The sequence below is a fragment of the Myotis yumanensis genome, unplaced genomic scaffold (assembly GCF_028538775.1).
Source record: "Myotis yumanensis isolate MYYU_CA2020_CCGP unplaced genomic scaffold, mMyoYum1.0.hap1 SCAF_4, whole genome shotgun sequence".
Lineage (NCBI taxonomy): Eukaryota > Metazoa > Chordata > Mammalia > Chiroptera > Vespertilionidae > Myotis > Myotis yumanensis.
Window position 1 is genome coordinate 100,836,562 of NW_027223755.1, and position 24,807 is coordinate 100,861,368.

General features: G+C 48.9%; 1 protein-coding gene and 1 pseudogene across 3 annotated transcripts in view; one reads left to right on the forward strand and one right to left on the reverse strand.

Annotated features, from left to right (window-relative positions):
• Positions 1-970: 970 nt before the first annotated feature.
• Positions 971-24,807, reverse strand: part of FLYWCH1 (FLYWCH-type zinc finger 1) — a 31,450-nt gene continuing 7,613 nt past the window's right edge. Inside the window, exons 3-11 of one of the 3 annotated variants that reach the window (XM_070413196.1) lie at positions 15,444-15,545; positions 14,235-14,670; positions 13,537-13,983; positions 12,114-12,542; positions 11,720-11,983; positions 8,261-8,524; positions 7,099-7,371; positions 6,016-6,088; positions 971-2,741 (exon numbers count right to left, since the gene is read on the reverse strand). In XM_070413196.1, the coding sequence (XP_070269297.1) occupies positions 2,729-2,741; positions 6,016-6,088; positions 7,099-7,371; positions 8,261-8,524; positions 11,720-11,983; positions 12,114-12,542; positions 13,537-13,983; positions 14,235-14,568 (2,097 nt within the window). In that variant the 5' untranslated portion in view covers positions 14,569-14,670; positions 15,444-15,545 and the 3' untranslated portion in view covers positions 971-2,728. The other 2 variants (XM_070413194.1, XM_070413195.1) reach the window with 2 other exon arrangements.
• LOC139009147 (ubiquitin-ribosomal protein eS31 fusion protein-like) lies at positions 17,707-18,310 on the forward strand (annotated as a pseudogene).

Sequence of the window (24,807 nt, forward strand, 5' to 3'; positions counted from 1 at the left end):
GGACCGGAGGGCCGGAACAAAAGCATGGATGGAGTGTTTGTGTGAACTAATATAAATTCAAAGTAAACATCATTACATAAAAGGGTACGGTCTTTTTTTTTTTAGTTTTATTCATTTCAAACGGGCCGTAGTTTGCCCACGGCTGCTCTAGTATCTCAATAAAGCTTTTACTAAAAACAAGAACTAGGCAGGATGGCACTGGTGGACACAACTGATGAGGCATTTAGGGACAGGCAGGACCATGTCGAGGATGGCTCTCGGTTCTACTTGTGTCCTGGGGCCTTCAGATGAGGAGGACAACAGGTAGACACTCCCTTTTGCTGCCTGCCTCTGGTGCTCACCGGACACCCAGGGCCAGGGCCCTGGAGGCAGCAGGACACACAGGTTTGGTTGCAGAAAGGAGGGCCAAGCTGGTGCTGCAGACTGACGAACCATGAACCTTGAAAGTGGTTGGGCCCAAAAGGACTGAGGTCCAGTTTCCAGAACACCAGCCTCCAGGCTTATAGGTTGGGTGGAGGGGCAGAGAATCCCTTGAGGGAGACTGGGAGGGAATGCAGGGATGGGGTGGTGAGACCAGAGGAGGGATCGAGGAGGAGGTGGAGGAGGAGGTGGTCAGTGCCAGAGGGCGAGCTCTGAGAAGCATCTGCTGATTTTAGTGAAAAGGAGGTCCTTAGCGCCACCCTACAGAAGTCTTCCTGACAGAGGACATGGGGACAGGAGGCTGGGCTGGGGCCAGAAGGGGGAGTGGGGTTATGAGAAACATTTCTGTGACGCTCACCTTACAACCTTGGGGACAGGGACTGGGGACTGAGACTCCTACAGCCAGCCACTGCTCCCCACTTTCAAAATTTGAGTTCCTTGTTGATAATTTCACTAATCCTTGTGAACTTTTAATTTTAAATTTTATAATTGAGACATCAATGTGAACTGTCATGCAAAGGGGCACAGAGACACCACCCACACCACATGGTGCAGCCATAACAGAATAAGGTTTATTGGCGGAAACTAGCAGCAGAGTGGGAGCAGGGAAGGAAAGCACAACTCCTCTGAGATGACGCTGTCTGCAGAGGGGACACCAGCTTCCAAGAGAGGGATCCGCCCTATGTACTTTGCCGTGACAGTGATGGAGCAAGGGACATCTCTGTGGCTTTTGAACCATGGAGGAAGTGGACTTAGAAGACACTTCTGGAGTTCAGTAGCGAAGTGGCCATGGGGCCACCCAAGGTGATGGGAGTGTGCAAATTCATGTCCATCGGCATCCTTAGTGTGAGCAACACGGACCATCCATCTGTCCTCTAAGGTCAAAGCAGGTGTGGCGAAGAGTAAGAGTGTACCGGCTCCATCAATATGAACGTCCAGGAGGAAAGAGAGGCCTGCGTCCTCTTTAGATTCTTCTCACACTGCACCCCAACTTCTGGGTGCCTAGAGCCCAACCAAGGTGACAGCTGTGGGGCTTAGGAGTAGGGAAGTCGCCGGCCTGCAGACCCCACGGGAGAGGCACAGTACAGGCTCTGCAGGTGGCAATGGCTGGGGCTCAGTGCTTCTCGCCAGGCACCTCAGGCCTGTGTGAGGTTCCAGCGAAACTCCATTTTCCAACCATGTGCCACTGAGATACGTGGACTGTGTGGCTTTGGTGGCCTCTGTTGTTGCCAAGAGGATGTGGATGTACACACCAGCTCAGCATGGTGAGTTATTAAATAAGGTTTATTGCGGGACATGAACAAGCAGAGGGACGGTGGGGGATGCTGAGATGTCACTGTCCCATAGAAGGACGGCGGGCTCCATGGTCAGCTTGCCAGGAGAGAGCGAGCCTGCCGTCTGTGCTCCCTCTGCAATTACAGGATGAGGGCCAGGAGCCTTGCTGTCAAAGACAAGTCCTCATGAGCAAGCAGCAGCCCCTGCCTCCCCTGGACCCGCGAGGCCAGCTCTCTGCCGTGACCAGGCTGGAGAAAGAGATGCTCGTCTGCCGCCACCCAGGTCTGCCTCTCCTCCTGCCTCAGAGGAGCGTGGCTGACCCCGGACACTGCGGCCTCAGCCAGGTGGACTGCTCCAGGCTGACTGCCTGTGGACATCCGCGCTGGCTCCCACGGCCAGAAACAACTCCAGCCATGGGATCATGGACATTGGGTTTAAACTGGGAAACAGTGAGGGAGGAAGTCTGACAGTGTGTAGTGGCGCTTCTGGTTGGCCGGCTCTGTAACTGAGGGACGGCTGCGCCCCAGCAGCAGGTGGCCAAGGGGCACAGGGGCCCGCGTGGCACCTGCCCAGAAAACACCTGAGTGGCCGGAGCTCGGCAGGGCAGGTCAGCTGAGCTCCAGAAATCGACAAGTTCCCCACACGTGCCCCGGCCAGAGCAGGGCCACACCCAGCGGGAAAGTCCTTGGCAAGTCTCGTGCTCTGGAAACAGATAGGTGTTTGTGGCTTGGGCGGCAGAACAGGGAAGACTTTGTAAAAAGATGCTTCTTCAGATCTTTCGGAGGTCAGGCCTTCCCCACATCACGCACACCTTCAAGCTGCCAGCTCCTGGCACTCCTCTTCGCCTGCGTGAAGACACCATCAGGTATTCCTCCTGGGAGGCCTCCTGAGGAGTGTGACGGCTGTTGATGCTTTGAGAGAGTGAGAGAGAGCTTTTGTCCAGCAGCAGCTAGTTTGGTGGGAAATGCCAGGGTCCTGTATGGACATGAAGTATCCTTGATGCCGGCGACACCAGCGGGATCGGAGACGGGCCTCACTGAGACTCGCTGTTGGGTTTATGTGATTACAAAGAAACACATATTCATTATAAAAATCCAAACATTGCAGAAATAGATAACACAGAAAGTTAAGGATTCCTGTAATACCTTTCCTTAGAGAAAAACCATCCGCCAGATCATTTTTATACACACATATATGCATATATCATATCAATTCCTTTAAAACATGAGGTTGCTCCATTGCCATAAAACTTGGGAATCCCTGGCTTTCCACACTAGCAAGTCCTGGGAGGAAGCACCAACATGCCTACGAAGTCCCATGTCCTGCTCTGGAAGTCTCCGGGCCTTTTCAAGATTCTGTCAGGAAAGACAGTTTTCCTCTGTTGCTGCGATAGGTTTAGAAAATGTTTACAAATTCCTTGATATTCCTCATTCCAAGCGGAAGAGCGTGATTCCTCTCCCTTGGGTGTGGTGACTGACTTCTAATGAACAGAGTAAAGCAAGAGTGACAGGATGTGACACTGGTTATAAAGCCACTGTGGCTCCCCCCCCCCCCCCCCCTCTTTTTTTTAAAAGGGAAACAGCCTGCCTAGCTGGCTTGGCTCAGTGGATAGAGCGTCGGCCTGAGGACCAAAAAGTCCAGGGTTCGGTTCCGGTCAAGGGCACATGCACAGGTTGCGGGCTCGATCCCCAGCAAGGGGTGTGCAGGAGGCAGCCAATCAATGATTCTCTCTCATCATTGATGTTTCTTCTATCTAACTCTCCCTCTCCCTTCCTCTCTGAAGTCAATAAAAATATTCAATAAGTAAGTAAATAAATAAAAATAAAGGAAAACAGCCTATTGGAAATATAATTTTTATTTATTTATTTAATTGATTTTGAGAGAGAAGGGGGGGTCGAGAGAGAGATTTATTTGTTGTTCCACTTATTTATGCATTCATTGATTGATTCTTGTATGTATGTGCCCTGACTGGGGATCAAATTCGCAACCTTGGCGTATCAGGACAATGCTCTAACCAACTGAGCTACTTGGCCAGGGCTACCTTTTTTCTTTTTCTTTTTTTCCTTCTTCTTCTTTTTTTTTTTAAGTGACCTAGCAGTTTTGGCTTTTTAAAATATGGTTTTTTTTTAAAAAAAAAATGGATTGCAAAGAGAGGGAGAGGGAGAGATAGAAACATCCATGATGAGAGAGAAGCATCGATTGGCTGCCTCCTGCATGCCCCCTACTGGGGATTGAGCCTGCAGCCAGGGCATGTGCCAGCGGGGCTTTTTTTTTTTCTCAAACAGCTTTATTGAGTTATAATCACATACCATATGGTTCACCCATTTTAAGTACAGAATCTGACTGACAGTTTTAGTATATTCACAGAGTTGTGCGGCCATTATCATAATTACTTTTAGAACATTTTCACTACCCCAAGTCCTCTCCCTCCTCTTCTATTTTTGGGGAGAGTTTGTGAAGGATTGGTGTTAATTCTTTGAATGTTTTTTTTTAAATTATCTTTTTGTTGATTTTTTTTTTAGAGAGAGGAAGGGAAAGTGGAACATCAATCAGCTGCCTGGCTGCCTCCTGATGCCCCTGAGCAGGGACAGCCCAGGCCAGTGCCCTGGCGGGGAACTGACCCAGCAGCCTCTTGGTGCACAGGACGACTGGCCAGGACTTTAAATGTTTTAATTTATTTATTTATTTGTTTGAGGCAATATTATTTTATTTCTTCAAATATGTTTTTATTTTAGAGAGAGAGGGGAGAGGAAGAGAGAAACAACCTCCCGCAAGTCCACAACCCGGCATGTGCCCTGGCCAAGAACGGAACTGGCGACCTTTCGGTGCATGGAACAATGGTCAACCAACTGAGCCCCACTGGCCAGCGCTCTTTAAATGTTTAGAAGTCACCAATGAAGTCATGCATCTGAGTCTGGGCTTTTCTTTGTGGGAAGTTTTAAAATTACTAATTCATTCTCTTATTGTAGGCCTATTTAGATTTCCTTGAGTTAGTTTTGATAGCTTGTCTTTATAGGAATTTTTTCATTTCATCTGTTATCTAATTGGTTGGCACCCCATTGTTCATAGTATTCCCTTAAACTCCTTTTTCTTTGAAATAGATAGTAATGTCCCATCTTTCATTCATAATTTTAAGAATTTGAATTTTCTCTACCTTTAAAAAATATTTTTGGGTCAATTTAACTAAAGGTTTGTCAATTTTGTTGATCCTTTCAAAGAACCAAGTTTTGATTTAGTTAATTTTCTCTTCTCTGTTTAATTTCTATTCTTATCTTTACTATTTCATTCCTTCTACTTTCTTTAGTTTACTTGTCCTTTTTTGTTGTTTTTTAATATATTTCTATTGATTTCAGAGAGGAAGGGAGAGGGAGAGAGAGATAGAAATATCAATGATGAGAGAGAATCATCGATCCTGCATGCTCCACACTGGGGATGGAGCCGGTAACCGGGGCATGTGCCCTGACCCGGAATCAAACTGTGACCTCCTGGTTTGTAGGTTGATGCTCAACTACTGACTGACCCACACTGGCCAGGCTACTTTGTTCTTTTTCTAGTGTTTTAACATGTAAGTTTAAGTTATAGAGTTGAGATCTTTCCTTTTTTAATATAAGTTTTATAGCTATAAATTTCCCTCTAAGCATTGCTTGGTTCTATCCCATAAGTTTTGGTATGCTGTGTCTACATTTTGTTCATTTCAAAGTATTTTCTAATTTCCCTTGTGATTCTTCTTTGAATCATTGGTTATTTGGGAGTATATTGTTTAATTTTCACATATTTGTGAGTTTCCCACATTTCTTTCTAGTTACTGATTTCTGGTTTCATTCCACTGTGGTCAGATAATACACTTTGTATGACTTCAATCTTTTCAAATTTATGGAGTCTTGTTATATGACCCAGGTACGGTCTATCCTGGAGAATGTTCTGTATGAGTTTGAGAAGAACTCTGCTATTGTTGGCAGTTTTCTTCTTGTTCTGCTCTCTCACTCATTTTGGAGGAAGATAGCTGACATGTTTGAGGACATTCAAGCAGCTCCCAGAGGACTCCATATGGTGAGAAACAGCCCTCCAGCCCACAGCCATTTAAGTGAACAGGCCATGCTGGAGCTATTTCCTCCCGCCCCACTCGAGCCTTCGGAGGACTGCAGCCCTGGCTGACATCTCTTCTTCAACTGTGAGAGACCCTGATCCAGAACCACCCAGCCCAACCACTCCTGAAATCCTGACCCACAGAAACGGTGGAAGATAGTAAATATTTGTCATTTTAAGCCTCTAAGTTTGGAGTTAATTTGTGACACAGCATTAGATAACTAGTATAATTACCCATTAATCTGCTGGCTTTCAGGAGAATAACTCTTGAAGCACAGTTGAACTTTAGTCAGCAGTTTTATCTTTTCTAAGGAAAAAAAATGGAAAAGCTAGATTAATAATTTTTTTCTTGTGGAAGCTGCTACAGCCAATGACACACACCTTGTAATGATGACATCAAAACCTTGAGGATAATGAAAAGCAGATAAAATGATGCTGATTTGGGGAGTCATTGGGAAGCCCCAAATTAGCTGTGCCCAGTAAAATCCGCTATTTGAGATTCTCAGAGTCATTCTGTAGCCCTTGTCATCAAAAAGATTGGGAATCAACCAGATATCAAAGATGATCCACCCTTTACCATGCCAAAGGCACTCCATAATGTCTACTTCCTGTTTAAACCCAACAGTGGCTTTCTCTTGGAAATCTCTTTTTTTTTTTTTAGGTAGAAATCAAGTTTCTTTTGGTTATTTTATAGAACTTGGATTCGTTTCAGTATTTTATAAGATGTGGCCGTAATGTTTACGTGAATTAATAGGAGGCACACACTGCTTTTCAGAGACCAGGTTTATATGCTGTTTATGTATAGAGAACCCACTCAGTTCACACAGTTCATTATTTGCAAAACTTTACGTGTGTGTGTGCATGTGCGCACACATTAGTACATTCTTCCAGGTGGTCTCTATTTTTTTCATCAGATTTTCAATCAGTAAAACACTAAGACCTCTGCGGGGGTTAATGTGGGAATAAGGACACATATGTAATAACTTAATCAATAAAGAAATTTAAAAAAATAAAGATAAAATGCCATTCCAAAACTCTAAAACACACACACACACACACACACACACAAAACTAAGACCTCTTACAATAAAAGAAAGAGAAAACTGTAGTTTGTAAGGAGAGGTCAGATTTAGGTGTATTTTCAGGTTCAGGAGAAGAAGCTAATAGAGAGGACAGATAGAAAATTCTGGAAAGCAGAAATGCCCTGGCAGACAGTGCCTATCCCCCGAGGTGTCTGAACTTTGGGCTGGCAGAGACCAAGATCCTACAGGTCTTTTTAATCTCTTCTGCACCCCCCTCCCCCCTCCCTGTTGGTACCTGGATCCTCCTGCTGGGCTGCAATGGGAAGCCGCTCACGCCGCCTCAGGGCCTCCAGGCCAACCAGATCAGGCATGTGGCAGTGGGCGCGCATCACCGTCACCTGCTGGCCCTGGGTGATGGCCCGGCTGCGGCAGCCCAGCCGGGCCTGGTCCCGGCACATCCAGTACACCTTCTCACCAGCAGCCTTCTCCTTCCTGTAGAGGAAGCACTCGTGCACCAGGAACCTGCCCCCGAGGGAAGTCTTCAAGAACTCCAGCGGCTGGGGGGGTCCTAGAAGGAACATCACGCTGTGAGTGGGGTGCCTGGGCCGGGCCCTGGAAACAGGGGAAGGAGCCTGGGTGCCAGAGACGGAAGCTGTTTCCTTCTTCCCACCAGCCTGCGCCAACCGGGGAACTGTCAACCCCCGGCAGGACCACTTTGGTCCCTGCCCTCTACCCCTGTCTGTGCCGCAGGGACCTGGGCTGAAGCTCAGGTCACCAGCCCTGACACCTTCAAGTGGAGACTGGCTGCCTAAGGGCTCTGGTGCTGCCTGGGGAGGCTGGCCTGCAGCCACCCAAAATCCTGAGTTTCCTGTAAGCTTCTCCTGACTTGGCTTGGACCCCACACTTGATGGCAAGTGCCCCAGGACAGGGGCTGAGCTGGAACATTCTGGGAGGCCCATGGCTGTTCTGAACCTTTGGCCAGCTGGCAATTAATCAACTCTCTCTCTCTTAAGACTTTTCAGAACCTTAACTGAAAGGTTATGCATGTTGAGTTTGGGGTGGGGAAGGTGGGGGGAAGGGAGAGACAGAGGAAAACAGAAACAAGAGAGGCCCAGAGAACAGAGACAAAGGGTCCCCAAGGTGCAGGCACATTGCCCCATACATGGGTGCCGAGCACAAACATGCCACCCTGGCCCACCCCATTCCTCCAGTGGTCTGAGCTGGTTTCTCTCACTGACAACCCATCCCGGACTGAGCCCAACGTGAGTGGGGAACCCAGAGGGAGCCTTTGCCCACAGGGAACTCAGCCAGGAGGACAGACTGACAAGCATGGTTGGACCCCACTGGACATGGGCCATGGATGGGAGGTCCTAGCAGGCAGCTCCGCCTGTGTTTTGGGGTTGGCCCCGGGGACTGCCAGACCAGCAGGGAGACCAGGGCCCAGCGCCCGCCCACACCTGAACCTTCCCTCAGGACTTGGGTGGGGAACGGCTCGCGCTGCTTCAGGGCCTCCAGGCCCCCCAGGTCCGGCGGGTGGCAGTGCCTGCGCATTACCATCACCCGCTGGCCCTGGGTGATGGCCCGGCTGCGGCAGCCCATGCGGGCCTGGTCCCGGCACGTCCAGTACACCTTGTCGCCAGTGGCCTTCTCCCGCCTGTAGATGAAGGACTCGTGCACCAGGAAGCTGCCGCCCAGAGGGGTCCTCAGGAACTCAGGGTCTCCTGGGGGGAAACGGGGGGAGCAGTCAGGGGAGGGAGAGCCGGGAGCCCAGGCCTTGGAACAGAGCAATGAGGTGGGCAGGGGCCCTGATCTGACCCGAGCAACATGGTTCAAGGAGTGACCTCCACAAGCTCCGCCCCAAGCTGTACCCACTTCCTCCCAGCTAGAGGGCCCTGGAGCCCAGGACATAGACACACCCCCCCCCCCCCCCAGCTTCCAACCCAGCCTCGCCTTAGCTCCCAGGGGCTCCTTTCCAAAGCCTGGCAGGGAGGGGAGATGAGAGGCTGGCGAGGTGGAGGCCCCTGAAGGCAGAGGGCTGTCCCTCCATCTCATGGTGCCGACAGGAAAGGGGTGTCTTTGCTACATCTCCTAGCATACCCCAGGTGGCTGCAGCGCGGTGCACACTGGCCATGCAGTCCCTGCTGAGTGGGAGGGTAAGTGGATGGCCACTCCAGGGGACAAGTAATCAGCAGTACAATAGGCACAGTGTGGAACGCACAGCTGACTCTCCAGGGAGCCAGGCTGGGTGGGGATTTGACGCTAGGGCAGCAGGAGGAGGCAAGCAATAGTGTGAATGTGTTGGATGTGTTGAGACGGAGGTAGCTAGACCCTTCTGCCCAAAGAACTCCCTTCCCTCTGTCCAGGTACAGGGACCACACAGAGGAGCTGGAGACAGACCGGGGAGTCTGTTTCCCCGCAGCAGAGGACGGCAGAAGTGAAGGGGGCGAGAACGCCCTGGAGAGGTGGGGTGTCTGGATGTGGCATGGAGCTGGGTGACCTCAGAGCATGTTTCTGTTCCCTTGGCACCCAATGAAAATGTCCCCTGAGGAAGGAAGGCACAGAGCAGCAGGACAGAAACCGGGAGAGGGGAGGAGCGGGCCGCAGAGCAGAGATGCTGACAGAATGGTCGAGGCCGGGGGTGAGGGGTGGGTGTGATCACAGACTTGGCAAACCAGCCTGTAGCGCAGTGGTTCTCAACCTTCCTAATGCCGCGACCCTTTAATACAGTCCCTCATGTTGTGGTGACCCCCAACCATAAAATTATTTTCGTTGCTACTTCCTAACTGTAATTTTGCTACTGTTATGAATCATCATGTAAATATCTGACATGCAGGATGTATTTTCATTGTTCGCAACCCACAGGTTGAGAACCGCTGCTAGGGGAAGCCACTGACAACAGTGGAGTCCAGTGGCCAAGTCTGGGAGCCTGAGGTCCCTCTGAAGGTGGGTCCAGGGCAGCGCCACGCAGGGCCTGGGTGTGGGTTGTTTGTATGAAGAACAACCTTATAAGGGGGTCTGCGCCTATAAGGAAGAATCTTTGGGTGGGGAAAAAGGAAGTGGAAGTCTGCATCGGGACTGTGACACTTCTGACTCGTTTTCCATGCCCCAGGCCCAGAACGGGGGCAGCCAGTCTTAGCCCACTGTGGGAGGGTCCTCCTTGTGGGCACCGGCCCATCCTTGCATAGGATCACTTCAGACAGCTGTGGTCATTCAATAACAGAGACCATATAACCAAGGAAGGATCTATAACCTGGAGCTCTGCAAACAGCCACACTCTCCATCGAGATACCTTCAGACACACATGGTCTCAAAGTGCGGCCTCCAGGGGCCCTTGCCGGGCTAGTAACGCGAGGAGGGACTTCAAAAGACAAGGAGGTAAACTAAGCAAGAGAAAGAGAGACCTCGAGATGAGGTCCAGCTAGGGGACCCCAGTCAGACTGGAGCAGAAAGCCTGGTGAGCTGTCCGCTGCTGGGTGAGGAGGAGACGTGTGAGGAAGGAGCGATGGGCACGCAGAACAGTAGGTGGACAAATAAAGCAGCTGCTCAGCTGCCCGGAAAACAAAGAGCTGTGTGAGGGAGAAGCCATCGCTATGCGTGCCCAGCTCAGCGAACCCATTTATACAATAAAGCGAAAACAAAAACTGCAGTAACTGCACTGAAAGGATGGGGGCAGCAGGTAACAGCTGAATCCTCTATCTTTACCAACACTTCCTCTCATTAGAAATCAACAAGAGATTCAGTTGATGATGGTAGAAGCGCGTTTCAAGAAATAGGGTAGCCCTGGCTGGTGTGGTCCAGTGGTTGGAGCATTGTCCAATACACCAAGGGGTGGCAGATTGGATTTCCGGTCAGGGCGCCTACCCAGGTCGCAGGTTTGATCCCTAGTCAGGCACAAGTGGGAGGCAGCCAATTGATGTTTCTCTCTCACTTTTTCTCTCTAAAAATCAATAAAAAAATAAAAGAAACAAGGGAAAGAGCTCAGAATTATTATTTGGGGTGGGAATTGGGAGTGAGGATGGGGCGGGGCTGCCGTGTGCCTTGTAGCTTCATCTCCAGGTACACGGAAGTTACATGGAAATGGAATAAAGAGTCAGAAAGAAATACAATCAGAAATCTCAACTGCCCAGAAAACCTGAGAGAACTTTAGGGCCAAAAAGTTCCTAATTTAGAAATTAAACAACTGATAACTTCTGAAAGAGAGGCAGGTGTCTCCCAGACATGAGTGAAACGCTGGGTAAGTAAGAGAAGGCAGGGCCAAAGCTGTTCTTCTTAGCAAGACGAGGACAAGAATATTTACGTTATTTACATCTTATGCCTGTGAGAGTCCAAAAACCAGGCCCTCTGGGGCTGACCAAGTGGACAACGATGGAAAGAGAGGGGCTGTGACCCTCGTCAACGGCTCCCTTGGGGCAGATGATGGATATTTATGGAGCAGAGCAGAGGAGAGAAGTAGTTGGCTAATTACATGAAAATACCACCTTCTGTCTTAATCACGTGGTCTGTAGGATGTGCCTGTTACTCAATACTGTATTATCCAATCACACTGTAAAAGTGAGAAACTGGCCGTGTGCAATTAGCTTCCTCTATGAATTCTTAAGAAAGAAAAGGGAGGAGGAAGAGGAAAGGAAGCCTGGGTTGATCACGTGCTGTGGAGATTTGGGGGCAGCTTGGGGCTGGTCTACCACCTGAGTGAGTGGGACGACCTAGAGTCACCCCGAGTCTGGTCAGGGAATGTGGAGAGGTGGTGGTGGAGGAGTGGAGGCAAGGAAAGGGAAAGGCAAGAGGAGAGGGCCGTAGCTCCTTCCAGAGAGCTCCTGGTAAGGTACGGGAGGTGCCTGCTAAGGGACATGGGCGTCAAAAAGGAAAGGCTGGCTGATCTCCTGCCTGTCCCCACACCTGCTCCCCATCTGTCGTACCTGAACTCCCCCTCTGGCCGACACCAGGGCGTTTCTCCCGCTGCCTCAGGGTCTCCAGGCCCATCAGGTCAGGAGGGTGGCAGTGGCCTCGCATCACGGTCACCTGCTGGCCCTGGGTGATGGCCCGGCTGCGGCAGCGCATGCGGGCCTGGTCCCGGCACGTCCAGTACACCTTGTTGCCAGCGGCCTTCTCCCGCCTGTAGAGGAAGGACTCGTGCACCAGGAAGCTGCCCCCCAAAGGGGTCCTCAAGAACTCAGGGCCTCCTTATGAGAAATGGGTAGGTGGTCAGCAAAGGCTGAGCCAGGCCTGATGCCACGCCCTCCCGCTCCCAGGCCCTCAGGATGTAAGACTTGAGGGGGCCCCGGCTCTGGCCAGTGGGCTTGAAGGACTCACCCAGGCCCTTTTCCTGGTCCCTGGGGGGAGATTCCTGCAGGGCCTGTGGCTTCGTGTGCTTTCTGGGCCGGGGCCTGGTGAGGGTCAGGGTGCCAGGCCCCCTGTGGTACAGCAGGCTGTCCACACCTTGGAGCAGCTTGTTCACTTGGCCCCCAGGGCCGCCTGGCCTGGCCTTCTGTGTCTCCATGGTCTTCTCCTGCTGCCGCCGGGCCTGCAGGCCCTCCATGTCGGGCGGATGGCAGTGGCCGCGCATCACGGTCACTCGCTGGCCCTGGGTGATGGCCCGGCTGCGGCAGCCATGAAGGACGTGGTCTCGGCACGTCCAGTACACCTTGTCTCCCACAGCCTTCTCTCGCTTGTACAGGAATGACTTGTGCACCAGGAAGCTGCCCCCATAACAGGTCTTCAAGAACTCGAAGGGCGGGCGCTCTGTTGGGGAAGGAACCAGCAGTCGCAGTGGTCAGAGGGGCGGCGGTCAGGCAGTGCTGCTAGTGGAATGTGTGGCCAGGCGTGCTCTGTCCAAATGCGGCCCACTGCACCCCCGCCCAGCAGCTCAAGGGGGAGTTGCAGTTCCTCTTCTGGTGGTCAGAGAGGTGGCCACGCCCAAGATCATATGCCCAGGTGGTCCAAGCTGGCTCTGACTCCACAGCCTATGCCCTCACGCACTCCAGGCCATACTTTTTCTTAGGGTTTATTTGAAAATGTTATCTAATTTTTGATTTATACTTGCACGCGCCATAAAATACAGATGGTACCAAAAGATACACAATGTAAAACAAGTCCCTGCCCCGGCACTCGGAACAGCAGTTGTTTTGACAGCGGTTGACTCCTTTCCAACCAGCCTTTGGGACCAAGCCCACCACCCAGTTGTGGGTAATAAAAACTGCACAAAAATTCCGCCTGCAAGTTACTCAGAGCCACCACATGCTGGGCCAGTGCTGAGCACTGCCCACATGTCCAACACCTAACCTCCCTGACATTTAGACTATGATCCATCCTAGGACAAAGCCCCCAAAACTGCAGAAATTCAGCAAATGTTCTGAGGCTACCCAGCTACATGAGATGGGGCTGGAACGTGAACCTGGGACCCACAGCTCAAAGTTCTCCCACCAGGCTGACCTTCCCAAACTGCCCGGGTCGCCAGAATCACACGGAGCCCATTAAAACTCATGATTCTGGGCCCCACACCAGACCCTGCTGTGTCAGATAATTCCACAAGGACTTGGGACGCCTTGGTTTAGGAGTTCCAGTTCTATCCTATGGGCTTAATGACCAAGGGGACATGTTCATATTTTTAAAAGTCATTTTAACTTTGAACACATTTTATAACATGTGTGGAACCCCACATTTCTATTTGGGCAGAAGAAAGGGCCCACGGGGTCATGCCTGTCCCAGAGTGGAGCTGGGGTGGGGAGACACTCACCAAACATCAGCAATCGGCGTTTCTTGAGAGGCAAGCTCCTGAGAGGCAAGGTCAGCATCGACAGGCTTCTCCGGAAGTTCAGCTCTGGGGCGGGCTCCGGCTCCTCAGGGCACAGCCTTGGGCCCACCCCCTTGAGTGGCTCCTCCACCTGGCCTCCGGGGACCTGGGGACTCCCCAAGCCCTCCGGCGGGGCTGGGCTGCGCAGCAGCTTCTGTTTCCGGCGCCGGGCCTCCAGGCCCTCCTCGTCAGGGGGGTGACAGTGGCCCCGCATCACGGTGGCCCGCGGGCCTCGGGTGATAGCCCGGCCGCGGCAGCCCAGCTCGGTGTGCTCTCGGCACTTCCAGTACACTTTGTCCCCCACTGCCTTCTCCTGCTTGTACAAGAAGGACTCCAGCACCAGGAGGCGGCCCCCGAACGGGGTCCTCAGGAACTCCAGGGGCTTGGGGGCTGCCAAGGGCAAGGAGAGGGCTGGGTTAGCTGACACGGAGTAGACATGGCACCAGGGACATGGATAGGAGGGTTGGGGGGAGCGAGGTTGGACAGGGATGAAGAACATACCAGCCTGGGACAGGTTTGTAATTACAGATAAGGAGGCTTGGAGCAGGGAGGGGACAGCCAAAGTCACTCCACTGGAAAGGGGGGTGCACGGAGGCCAAGTGTGAGCATGCAGGGTCAGGGTTAGCAGGTCGGGAGCTCACCTGTGTCTGGCTGGCTGCATTTCTGCTCAAGGGCCTGGGGGCTTGGCTGGACTGGCCCTCCCTGCTCCTCTGCTGGCAGGGTCTGGAGGGTTCTGCCCAGGGTGTCGGGGCCAGGCATCTCCAGGGACATGGCACAGTGCATTTCTTTGGGCAGGGAGTCCACGCCATCCCCGTCCCCAGTGCAGACCGTTACCAGGACCAGATTGAAGTATTCGTTGGGGTCTGTGGAGTCCGTGGGGGCTGCGGGGGCGACATCTGTGCCAGTCTCAGGGGACGGCTCCTGGCCAGTCTTCATACTCGCGCTCTCCTGCTCGCTGGGCTCAGGCAGGGGCATTCCGGGACCAACGGCCGGTCCCCCAGACCACACTCAGGCCCCGGTTCTTGGATTTCTCCTCCTCCTCCCAGACAAGGAACCTGGCAGTCCAGGGTGTCTGTCCTAAGGGAGGAGGCAAAGCCCCATCAGTGGAGAAGCCTGGGGCTCAGGAGAATGGATCTGGGGTGCAGGTAGGGAGACGAGGCACTAGGCTAGGCAAGGACCTGAATGGAGCTGCAGAAGCCCAGGCTGGTGCTTCTGCTTGGCTAGTTCCTCTCTTGGCGACAGTGAGTATGTCACCTCCCTCACCCAAACCTCACTTTCTCCATGTGTGAATGTGTCAAATACAAGGCTGTTGGCGGGGAGTGGGGGAGGGTTGGTTGGAGGGGGCGACTGTCAGGGCACTAAGATACTGGTAACTGTGAGTTACTATGAATTGAGGCCCACAGGGCAATGTGTTCCATGGCTTTTTTCCATTTAACCTTCCAGCCCCATGTTATGAAAGTCCGCCATTCTCACTGACCCAGGTTACAGAAGAGGACACTGAGCCTCCCAGAGCGATCAGCACAGCCATGAAGCGGCAGAGCTGGGAGGCCAGCTGAGGCCGAGCTGGAGCCCACCCCACATGGTGCCTGGCGTGCCTTGTCCAGGATAACAGTCACTGGCGTTCCTGAGCACCAAGCATCAGAGACAAGCACTGGGGACATGAGCTCAGGTCACTGACCTTCCCAGAATCCCCAGCGCCCTCTCACCCTGACACTCTGCAGACCACAGAGTTCCTGGCCCTGAGAGGCGTGACTCTGTGGACTCACAACTAGATCCTGTGCCCACCCCAGGCGGGAGGCCGGGGGCCACCCAGAGCTCAGGAGGTGCCAGGGCCCCATGAAGGCAGTGACCTTGTGCTTGAGCTGGTGCTGGCGCTGCCTCAGCTGGGAGGGGACGGGGCTGTGAAGCTGTCCAGAGGATCCGCGGTCACTGACGGCTCCCTGGCTTCTGGCCTGGAGAAGCAGAAAGAATGGACTATGGGGACCTGGGTGTCCTGGAGACCGGGGTAGGGACACCAGTGTGGGGTGGTCTTTCTGTCTTCTTGGGGGGCTGGGGTGGTGGGCACATCGTGGGTCTTTCCGTTTCTCAGTCCAGAAACAAGACTGCTGCCTCCCCTCACATTTCCATTTCCCCACGGTGAGCCGTCATCCCATCCCAAGCTCTGTGGTTCCAATTCCTCCTGGTCCCCTTTCCTACTAGGAGGTTCCTGGGCTGGTGCCCACATTTAGCTCCCCAAGCCCGGGTCAACCCAAGTGCGGGGGCCCAGAGCCCCTGATTCCCCACGGCTTCCCTCCAAGTCCCTGTGCTACATGCTTGCCCAGCCATGGGCAGCAGCAAAGCGAAAATAAATCCTCCAGGTACCAGGACAGATGGTAGGCGTCCCTGCCTAACCTGCGTCACCCTCCCTCTCCCCTCTCCCCGGTCCAGCTCCTCCTAGACAAGCCAATCTCTGGCTCTCCTGTGTGGTCCTTCTCCGCCCCGTCCATCCTGCCCCACAAAGCGCTGGAGGGGTGGGGGGGACAGGGACCGGGGAACACAGCCTGGCAGTGGCAAGACACACCCGCACCCGCGCCTCCCTGGGCAGGGCGGCTCTGGGCAGGAAAGGGTAGCAGTTGAGGCCCCGCCTACAGGCCGCCCGCTGCGTATGATCGGCTCCAGCGGGAGTCCTCCACCCGCAGTGCAGTCCGCCCCTATGGCCAGCAAGTTCCCGGGTCTCTGAACGGTCCCTGAGCGCAAGTGGCAGGTCCCCAACGCCAAGTCCTCCCCGTGCCCGTGAGCTGCCCGCGCTCCCGCCTCCCCTATGGCCTCCACCACAGGATGAAACAGCGCAGAGCAGCTGGCCCTCCCTTTCACAGGCCTTTCAGACACACAGGCCACCCAAATCGGTGCGGTCACTGCCCGGCCAGCATGCACATTCCTACAGTCGGTCCCGCCAGGCAGCTGGACCGGAGTGAAGGCTGCAGGGACCCGCCCACACCAACCGCCTTGGCCTCAGAGGATCAGGCGCCGGAGCCCCGCCTCCTCCAGGTCAGCTGGGTGGACATGACCAACAAAGACCAACAGGGGTCAGCTAGCAAAGGCCCCGAGTTCCTGTGGAACTGTGCGCGTTGTCATGGAGCCCGAGTCAGGAGACACTGCAATCCTCTCAACTCAAATTGCTGTTTAAATTCAGGACCCTTGTGTCTCAAAGGAAATGGAAAACAAAAGACCTTGAACTATGGCTGACCATAGGCTGTGGAAAGGCCTCAATGGACTAGAATTTAGATTTGATTGATAGAAAGTTCCCATTCTCAACCATTAAAGGCCCTTAAATTGTAGACTGTTTAATGACCACAAATTCTCCTGCAAAGTTATGCAGGCCCTTTGCACTGTGGTCTTGAATCTGGACTGGCCTGCAGCCCAGATTGATCCTCGCTGTGTAACCTGAGTGTGCCAGGAACTCACTGTGCGGGGTGGAAACCCTTGCCCGCCCAGGCCATGGCCCTGCGGCCAGTGGGGAAGGAAGCTGTGGGAGAGGCCACATGCAGGGGACAGGGGCACTGCCAGGAATGGAGGAAGACCATCCGGCACCGTTCAGCCGAGCCCACCCTCCAGCTGGGTACAGTCACATGAAGGTGCCTGAGAAAACCAGTAGAGGCCCAGCCCAGCCACCCCATGATTAGAATTTTACAGTTTCATCTGTTACCTGATCAACAATAAACTACTGTTATTTAAGCTAGTAAGATCAGAGATCTTTTATTACACAGCAGTTCTTGGCAATGACTGAACCTCGTGGGTTTGGGCTTTTTGATGAATGGAATAATACTAATGGCTCTGAAATATCTAACATCAAAGTGCTTTTGAACTCCAGGTGCCATGCTACACAAATGTTAAATCCCTCAGATGATGGCATTAAAGGGCTGGTAATCCCGTGAAAGGAACAAAAATATTGAGTATAAAGGATAGCAAATGAGAATTACATATTGAAAAAATCTAATATGAAATAAGCCAGTCAAAAAAGAAAAGTATTATATGATTCCACTTACTGGTATATGATGAAGTTAGAGTGATCAAATTTTATAGAGACAGAAAGTAAAATGCTGATCTGTTATCTGTGGTGGAATCCTCTCCAATATGCAGATTTTTGTGAAAATCCTAACAGGTAAGACCATTACTTTCGAGGTTGAACCCTTGGATACAACAGAAAATGTAAGACCAAGAACGAGGATGAGGAAGGAATCCCTCCTGGTCAGCAAAGACTGATCTTTGCTGGCAAGCAACTGGAAGACGGACGTTCTTTGACTACAACATTCAAAAAGAGTCCACTCTTCACCTTGTGTTGAGACTTTACTGTGCTGCTTAGAAAAGGAAGAAGTCTTACCCCACCCCCAGGAAGAGTAAGTGTAAGAAAAAGGTTAAGCTGGCTGCCCTGAAATACTACAGTGGACAAGAATGGCAAAATCAGACACGTTTGCTAGGAGTTTTTATGGCCAGCCTCTCTGACAGACATGATTGTGGCAAATGTTGTCTGACTTACTGCTTCAACAAACCAGAAGACAAATAATTATATTTAGGTAAATTAACTACATCAACTAAGAAAAAAAAAGAGAGAGAGAAATTCAAATGGTGGTTGACAGGGGCTGAGGGGTAGTGGATGGGAGTGTTGTGTAATGGATACCGGATGATATTTGGGAAGATAAAAAGATAGATGGTGGCTCTGGTTGCACAACACTGTGAAGTACTTAATGCCACTGAACTGTACACTTTAAAATGATTTAAGTTGTAATATTTTTTGTGTATATTTTACCACACATGCCCCCCCCCCCAAAAATCTGTAACAAATTATATGTAGTGATGCCCCATTTACCTAACATCTGATTAAATAAAGGAATCCCTCCATGATTCAGAATTTTACAACTTTATCTGTTTCACAATTTATCCATTTGGGATAGATATCTTCACAAGCTCTTGTCACTCCTCACTTTCTGGATAAAGAGGATGCACATATTTTATCCTGATTTAGAAAAGGAAGTGTCTCCATCCATTTCCTTGGGCACATCTCCCTTCGCCCCGGGAGGCCCTTTCTCCACCATTCATGTCCTGCTCTCTCTGGTCACCAAATCTGTGTCTCTGCTGGTTCTTTCCATTTGGGTGATCAAAGTTTTTAGGGCTCCTGTGTCCTAAAACAAAACCTAACAAAACCCCCTCCTTAAAACATTGATCAAAATTAATGATTTAATTTTGCAAGAACAGCACATACCCCTTCCTTTTCACCCTGGTCATCTGGCAGCTGCCCCTTAACTCTGCAGACACCATTCTCCTCTTTGGTCACCATGCAGGATCAGCACTGGCTCGCTCCATCCATAAACCATGTTCTCTCTCTGAAACACTTGCTCATGCCTGTATGTGGTCTATCTGTATGATGGAATTTATTCAGCAATAAAGGAATACAGTCCTGACACGTATGACCATGTGGATGAACCTTGAAAACATGATGCTCAGTGAAAAAAGCCAGACACAAAAGGTCACATATTGGGTGATTCATTCATATGAAATGTCCAGAAGAGGCAAATCCATAGAGACAGAAAGCAGATTAGTGGTTTCATAGAACATAGGGCAGGAATCAGGGAGTGATGCTAAGGAGTGTGGGGGTTCTTTTGTGGGGAATGAAAATGTAAAATGGATTGTGGTGATGGTTGTACTCCACACCACTGTGAACACACTCAAAACATTGAATTGCACACTTCAGATGGGGGAACTGTATGGTATATAAAGCATATCCAAAGAAAGTTGTCTAAAAAAAATCCTTATAGCTATGACTCAGGTCCCCAGAGGCACTTGAATAAAAACCAGTTTTGTACATCATAAACAGATTTCTCACTCCTGGGCTTGGTTTCTTCATCAAAGGAGAGGGGCAGTGGATTACGTAATGAGATATTTTGTACGTTGCTAATATCTGAACAAAATAGTAGTAAATCACCCATAACCTGCCACTCGAATGCACAGCTATTTACTCTTGTATTTGTACCTTTAACACTTTATTTTCTGTTGCACACACATTGTGTCCTACATGTTGTTTGCTATTTTACTCCACATTAGAGTGGGAAGCCCTCACCTGCAGACCAGATGGAATCCTAAAGTATTATGTAACCTAGGCCCATAACAGTTATGAAAACAAAATCTAAATCCTCAACAACAATACTCTGGAAAACCACAAGATGGCAATGTTACTTCTTAAAAATGAAAGTACTATACCACATTCTTGATAAAAATTAGATGCATGGCATAGCGTTTCCAAAACAAGAATTTGGGAGTTTCAACGTGTTACAAAAATAATCCAAGAAGAATTTCTAAAATGTTTATATGAAAAATTTATTAGTTAGAAAGCAAAATCCAATTAACAAGTTCAACAAAAACTATTTTTTCCAAGCTAAGGGTTTTTTTTTTTTTTTTTTTTAAAAAGACCACAGTATTATTTGGACAATGACATTACATCTAGCTTTCAATCCACTTTTCTTCCATCTCTTCTTAATTCCAGTCATATTTTTTATTTATTGACTAATTTTAGCTTATTTACTCATAACTTAAAAAAAAAATACCTTAAATAACTGGAAAAATATCTCAAAATGTTAAAAGTAGTAAGAATAGCGATTTATTTTTCCTTACATTTCAAAATTGTTTGCAATGTACATGAACTCTTTTTACAGTGGAAAAGTATTAAATGCTCTAAAGATAAGCTGTATTTCTTTAATTGGTAATTTAAAGGGAGCATTCCTATGTCATACAAGAAAATAAAGACTGCCCAGCCGATGTGGCTCAGGGGTTGAGCATCGACCTATGAACCAGGAGGTTACAGTTCAATTTCCAGTCAGGGCACATGCCTGGGCTACGGACTCGAACCCCAGTGTGGGGAATGCAGGAGGCAGCTGATCAATGACTCTCTCTCATCATTAATGTTTCTATCTCTCTCTCTCCCTCTCCCTTCCTCTCTGAAATCAATAAGAATATACATTTTTAAAAATAAATAAATAAATAAATGAATAAATGAATGAATGAATGAAATAGAGGTCTTAAAAGTGGCAGTGGAGTAAGTGGAAGCTATACTGACACCCCTAGGACCAAACTGGAAATACAACTAAAATACAGAAAAACCACCCTGAAAAATCAGCTGAAGACTAGCTGGAGAGAATCCTGACGACCAAGGGTGCAAAGTGAAAAACTGCATAGAGACTGGTAGGGAGTGCAGAGATGCCAAAGGGCTGGCCAGGCTTCCACGACAGCAGCTGGAGGTCCGGAGGGATATCTCAGCTGTGGGGGGTTCCCATGGAAAACTCTGGGGTCTAAACCCCAAGCTGGACTTCCCAGCCCAGAGCACCAGAACTTAGAAAGGTGCCCACAGAACATCTGGTTGTGAAAAGCAGCAGGGTTGCTGCTCACCATCCAGAGATCGCTGGAAATGCAGGCACCCCCTTAAAGGGCCAATGCACAAAATTTCATGTGCAGCCACTCACCTTGGGCTTTGGCAGAGGGAAGGCAGAGTGGACTGGAGCTGTGTGAGGACAGTCAATGTTGGGGGTTCTGGGGCTGGAGCTTGTAAGGCAGCCACCCCGATTTCTTGCACTGAGTCATTCCCTCACGCTGCAGAGGACATCTTTTTCCACAGACCTTTGCTATGCAGGCAGTTTTTGCCTGGGGGGAAGGCAGTTGCCCCACCCTGTTGGAAGATCTCTTGCCCCACCCTTCGATCAATATAGCCTGAAGCTAATCAAACCTGAATACAAGCAGACTACAGGCAGAGGCAGGTCTCTGGAAGCTTTGAGTCTTTGCCTGATCTCCTTTTGGGCCCGGGGCTAGGAAAAGCAGACCCTGGTGCACATCTTGGTCCTTTACAAAGACAACCAGTCCCAGCAGAGCAAGCCACAAGCTGTGGATTGCTGTACTCTAAACAGGAGATTCAGGGCCAGTCAGAAATAGCATCTGACATTGTCCTGCACTAGAGATGAGGAGTCATAACAGATATATCTAATACATAAACACAAACACAAACAGGCAGCCAAAATGGGGAGACAAAAAAAACAACTCCCAAATGAAAGAACAAGAGAATTCTCCAGAAGAAGAGCTAAACAAAATGGAATTAAGAAATTTATCGGAGCCGAGACCGGTTTGGCTCAGTGGATAGAGTGTCAGCCTGCGGACTGAAGGGTCCCAGGTTCGATTCCTGTCAAGGGCATGTACCTGGGTTGCGGGCACATCCCCAGTGGGAGGTGTGCAGGAGGCAGCTGGTCGATGTTCCTCTCTCATCGATGTTTCTAACTCTCTGTCTCTCTCCCTTCCTTTCTGTAAAAAATCAATAAAATATATTAAAAAAAAAAAAAAGAAATTTATCTGATATAGAGTTCAGAATAATGATGGAAAAGATGCTCAAAAGCATGAGAAAAGATATAGTAACTATGAAAAAAGACAAGTTGGAAATAAAGAATGACACAGCACTAATAAAGAACACATTGGAAGGAATGCACAGCAAATTAGGGGAAGCTGAGGATCAGATCCGTGAATCAGAAGACAGGGTAGAAAAAAATTACTCAGAGAAACCAAAAAGAAAAAAAATGAAAAATAGGACAGCTTAAGGGAGCTATGGGACAACATGAAACGTAACAACAGTCTCATAATGAGAGTGCCAGAAGGGGAACAAAGTGAGCATGTTTGAAGAAATAATGGCAGAAAAGTTCCCTAACCTGGTGAAGGAAAAAAAATCACACAAGTCCAATGAGGCACAGAGTCCCAAACAAGAAGAACCCAAACAGCCCTAGCCCATTTGGTTCAGTGGATAGAGCATCGGCCTGTGGATTGAAGGGTCCCAGGTTCGATTCCAGCCAAGGGCACATGCTCGGGTTGCAGGCTTGATCCCCAGTTGGGGGCGTGCAAGAGACAGCCAATCAATGATTCTCTCTCATCATTGATGTTTCTCTCTCTCTCTCTCCCTCTCCCTTCCTCTCTGAAAGCAATAAAAATATATGTAAAAGAAGAACCCAAACAGGCCCATGCCCAGATATATTATAATTAAAATGCCAAAAATTAGACAAAGAGAGAATCTTAAAGGCAGCAAGAGAAAAGCAATTTGTTACCTACAAAGGAGTTCCCCTAAGGCTGTCAGCTGATTTCTCATCAGAAAACCTACAGGCCAGAAGGGAATGGCATGAGTTATTCAAAGTAATGAAAAGCAAGGATCTGAAACCAAGATTACTAAGAGTTTATCACCACCAAACCAGCACTTCAAGAAATGCTAAAGGGACAGCTGTAATGAGAAAAAAACAGGAAGAGAGAGAAACATGGACATACAGAATTAAAATGGCAATAAATAAGTACCTTTTAATAATAACCTTAAAGGTAAATAAATGGATTAAATGCTCCAATCAAAAGACATAGGGTAGCTGAATGAATACAAAAACATGACTCAATTATACGCTGTCTACAAGAGACCCGCCTCAAAACAAAAGACTCACACAGGATGAGAGTGAAAGGATGGAAAAAAATTTCCCATGTAAATGGAAACCAAAAAAAGCTGTGGTAGCTATACTCAGATCTGACAAAACAGACTTCAAAATGAAGGCCATCACAAGAGACAACAAAGGTCACTACATAATACCAAAGGGATCAATCCAGCAAGAGGATATAACCCAGGTAAACATATATGCACCCAACAAAGGAGCACCTAAATATATTTTAAAAACTTCTAGAGGACTTTAAGGGAGAGATAGACAACAATACAGTCATAGTAGGGGACTTTAAACACCCCGCTGACATCACTGGATAGATATTCCAGAGAAAAAAATTAACAAGCAAACAGTGACTCTAAATGACACACTGGATTAGATGGATATTTAATTGATATTTATAGAACATTTCACCACAAAGCTGTAGAATATACCTATTTCTCTAGTGCACATAGGTCATTCTCAAAGATAGACCACATGTTGGGACACAAAACAAGTCTCTCCAAGTTCAAGAAGATTGAAATCATATCAAGCATCTTCTCAGATCACAGTAGAATGAAATTAGAAATCAACTACAGTAAAAACACTCAAAAATATTCAAACACATGGAGGCTAAATTAAATAGCATGTTATTTAACAATGAATGGGTTACCATTGAGCGCAAGAAATAAATAAAAAACTTCCTGGAAACAAGTGAAAATGAACACACACAGTCCAGAATCTCTGGGACACAGCAAAGCAGTCCTGAGAGGGAAGTTTATAGCACTACAGGCATAGCTCAAAAAATAAGAAAAATTAATAATAAATGATTTAACCCTACAACTTAATGAATTAGAAAGAGAAAAATAAGAAAAGACCAGAGTAAGTAGAAAGAAGGAAATAATGAAGATTAGAGCAGAAATAAATGACATAGAGACTAAAAACAAATCAATGAAACCAAGAGCTGATTCTTTGAAAAGATAAACAAGATTGATGAACCATTAGCCAGACTCATCCAGTAACAAAGAGAGAGGACCCAAATGAATAAAATCAGACACAAAAGTGGAGAAGTAATCACTGACACCACAGAAATACAAAGGATTGTAAGAAAATACTATGAACAACTAACTATATGCCAACAGCTGGACAACGTGAATGAAATGAACAAATTCCTAGAAAAATACAATTTCCCAGAACTGAATCAGGAAGAATCAGAAAACCTGAATAGGCTAATAACGACTGATGAAATGGAAGCAGTAAAAAAAATAAAAATAAAAATAACCCCAGCAAACAAAAGCCATTGTCCGGACAGCTTCACAGGGAAGTTTTACCAAACATTCAAAGAACTAACACCTATACTCCTCAAATGATTCCAAAAAATCCAAGAGGAAAGAACATTTCCAAGCTCTTTTTATGAGGCCAGCATTATCCTAATTCCAAAACCAGATAAAGACACTACAAAGACCTGTCTGGTTTGACTCAGTGGATAGAGTGTTGGCCTGTGGACTGAAGGGTCCTGGGTTCAATTCTAGTCAAGGGCACATGCCCAGGTTGTGGGCTCAATCCCCGGTAGGGGACGTGCAGGAGGCGGCTGATCAATGATTCTTTCTCATCATTGATATTTCTATCTGTCTCGCCCTCTCCCTTCCTCTCTGAAATCAATAAAAATACATTTTAAAAAAAAGACACTACAAAGAAATAGAATTACAGGCCAATATCTCTGATGAACATAGATGCTAAAATCCTCAGCGAAATATTAGCA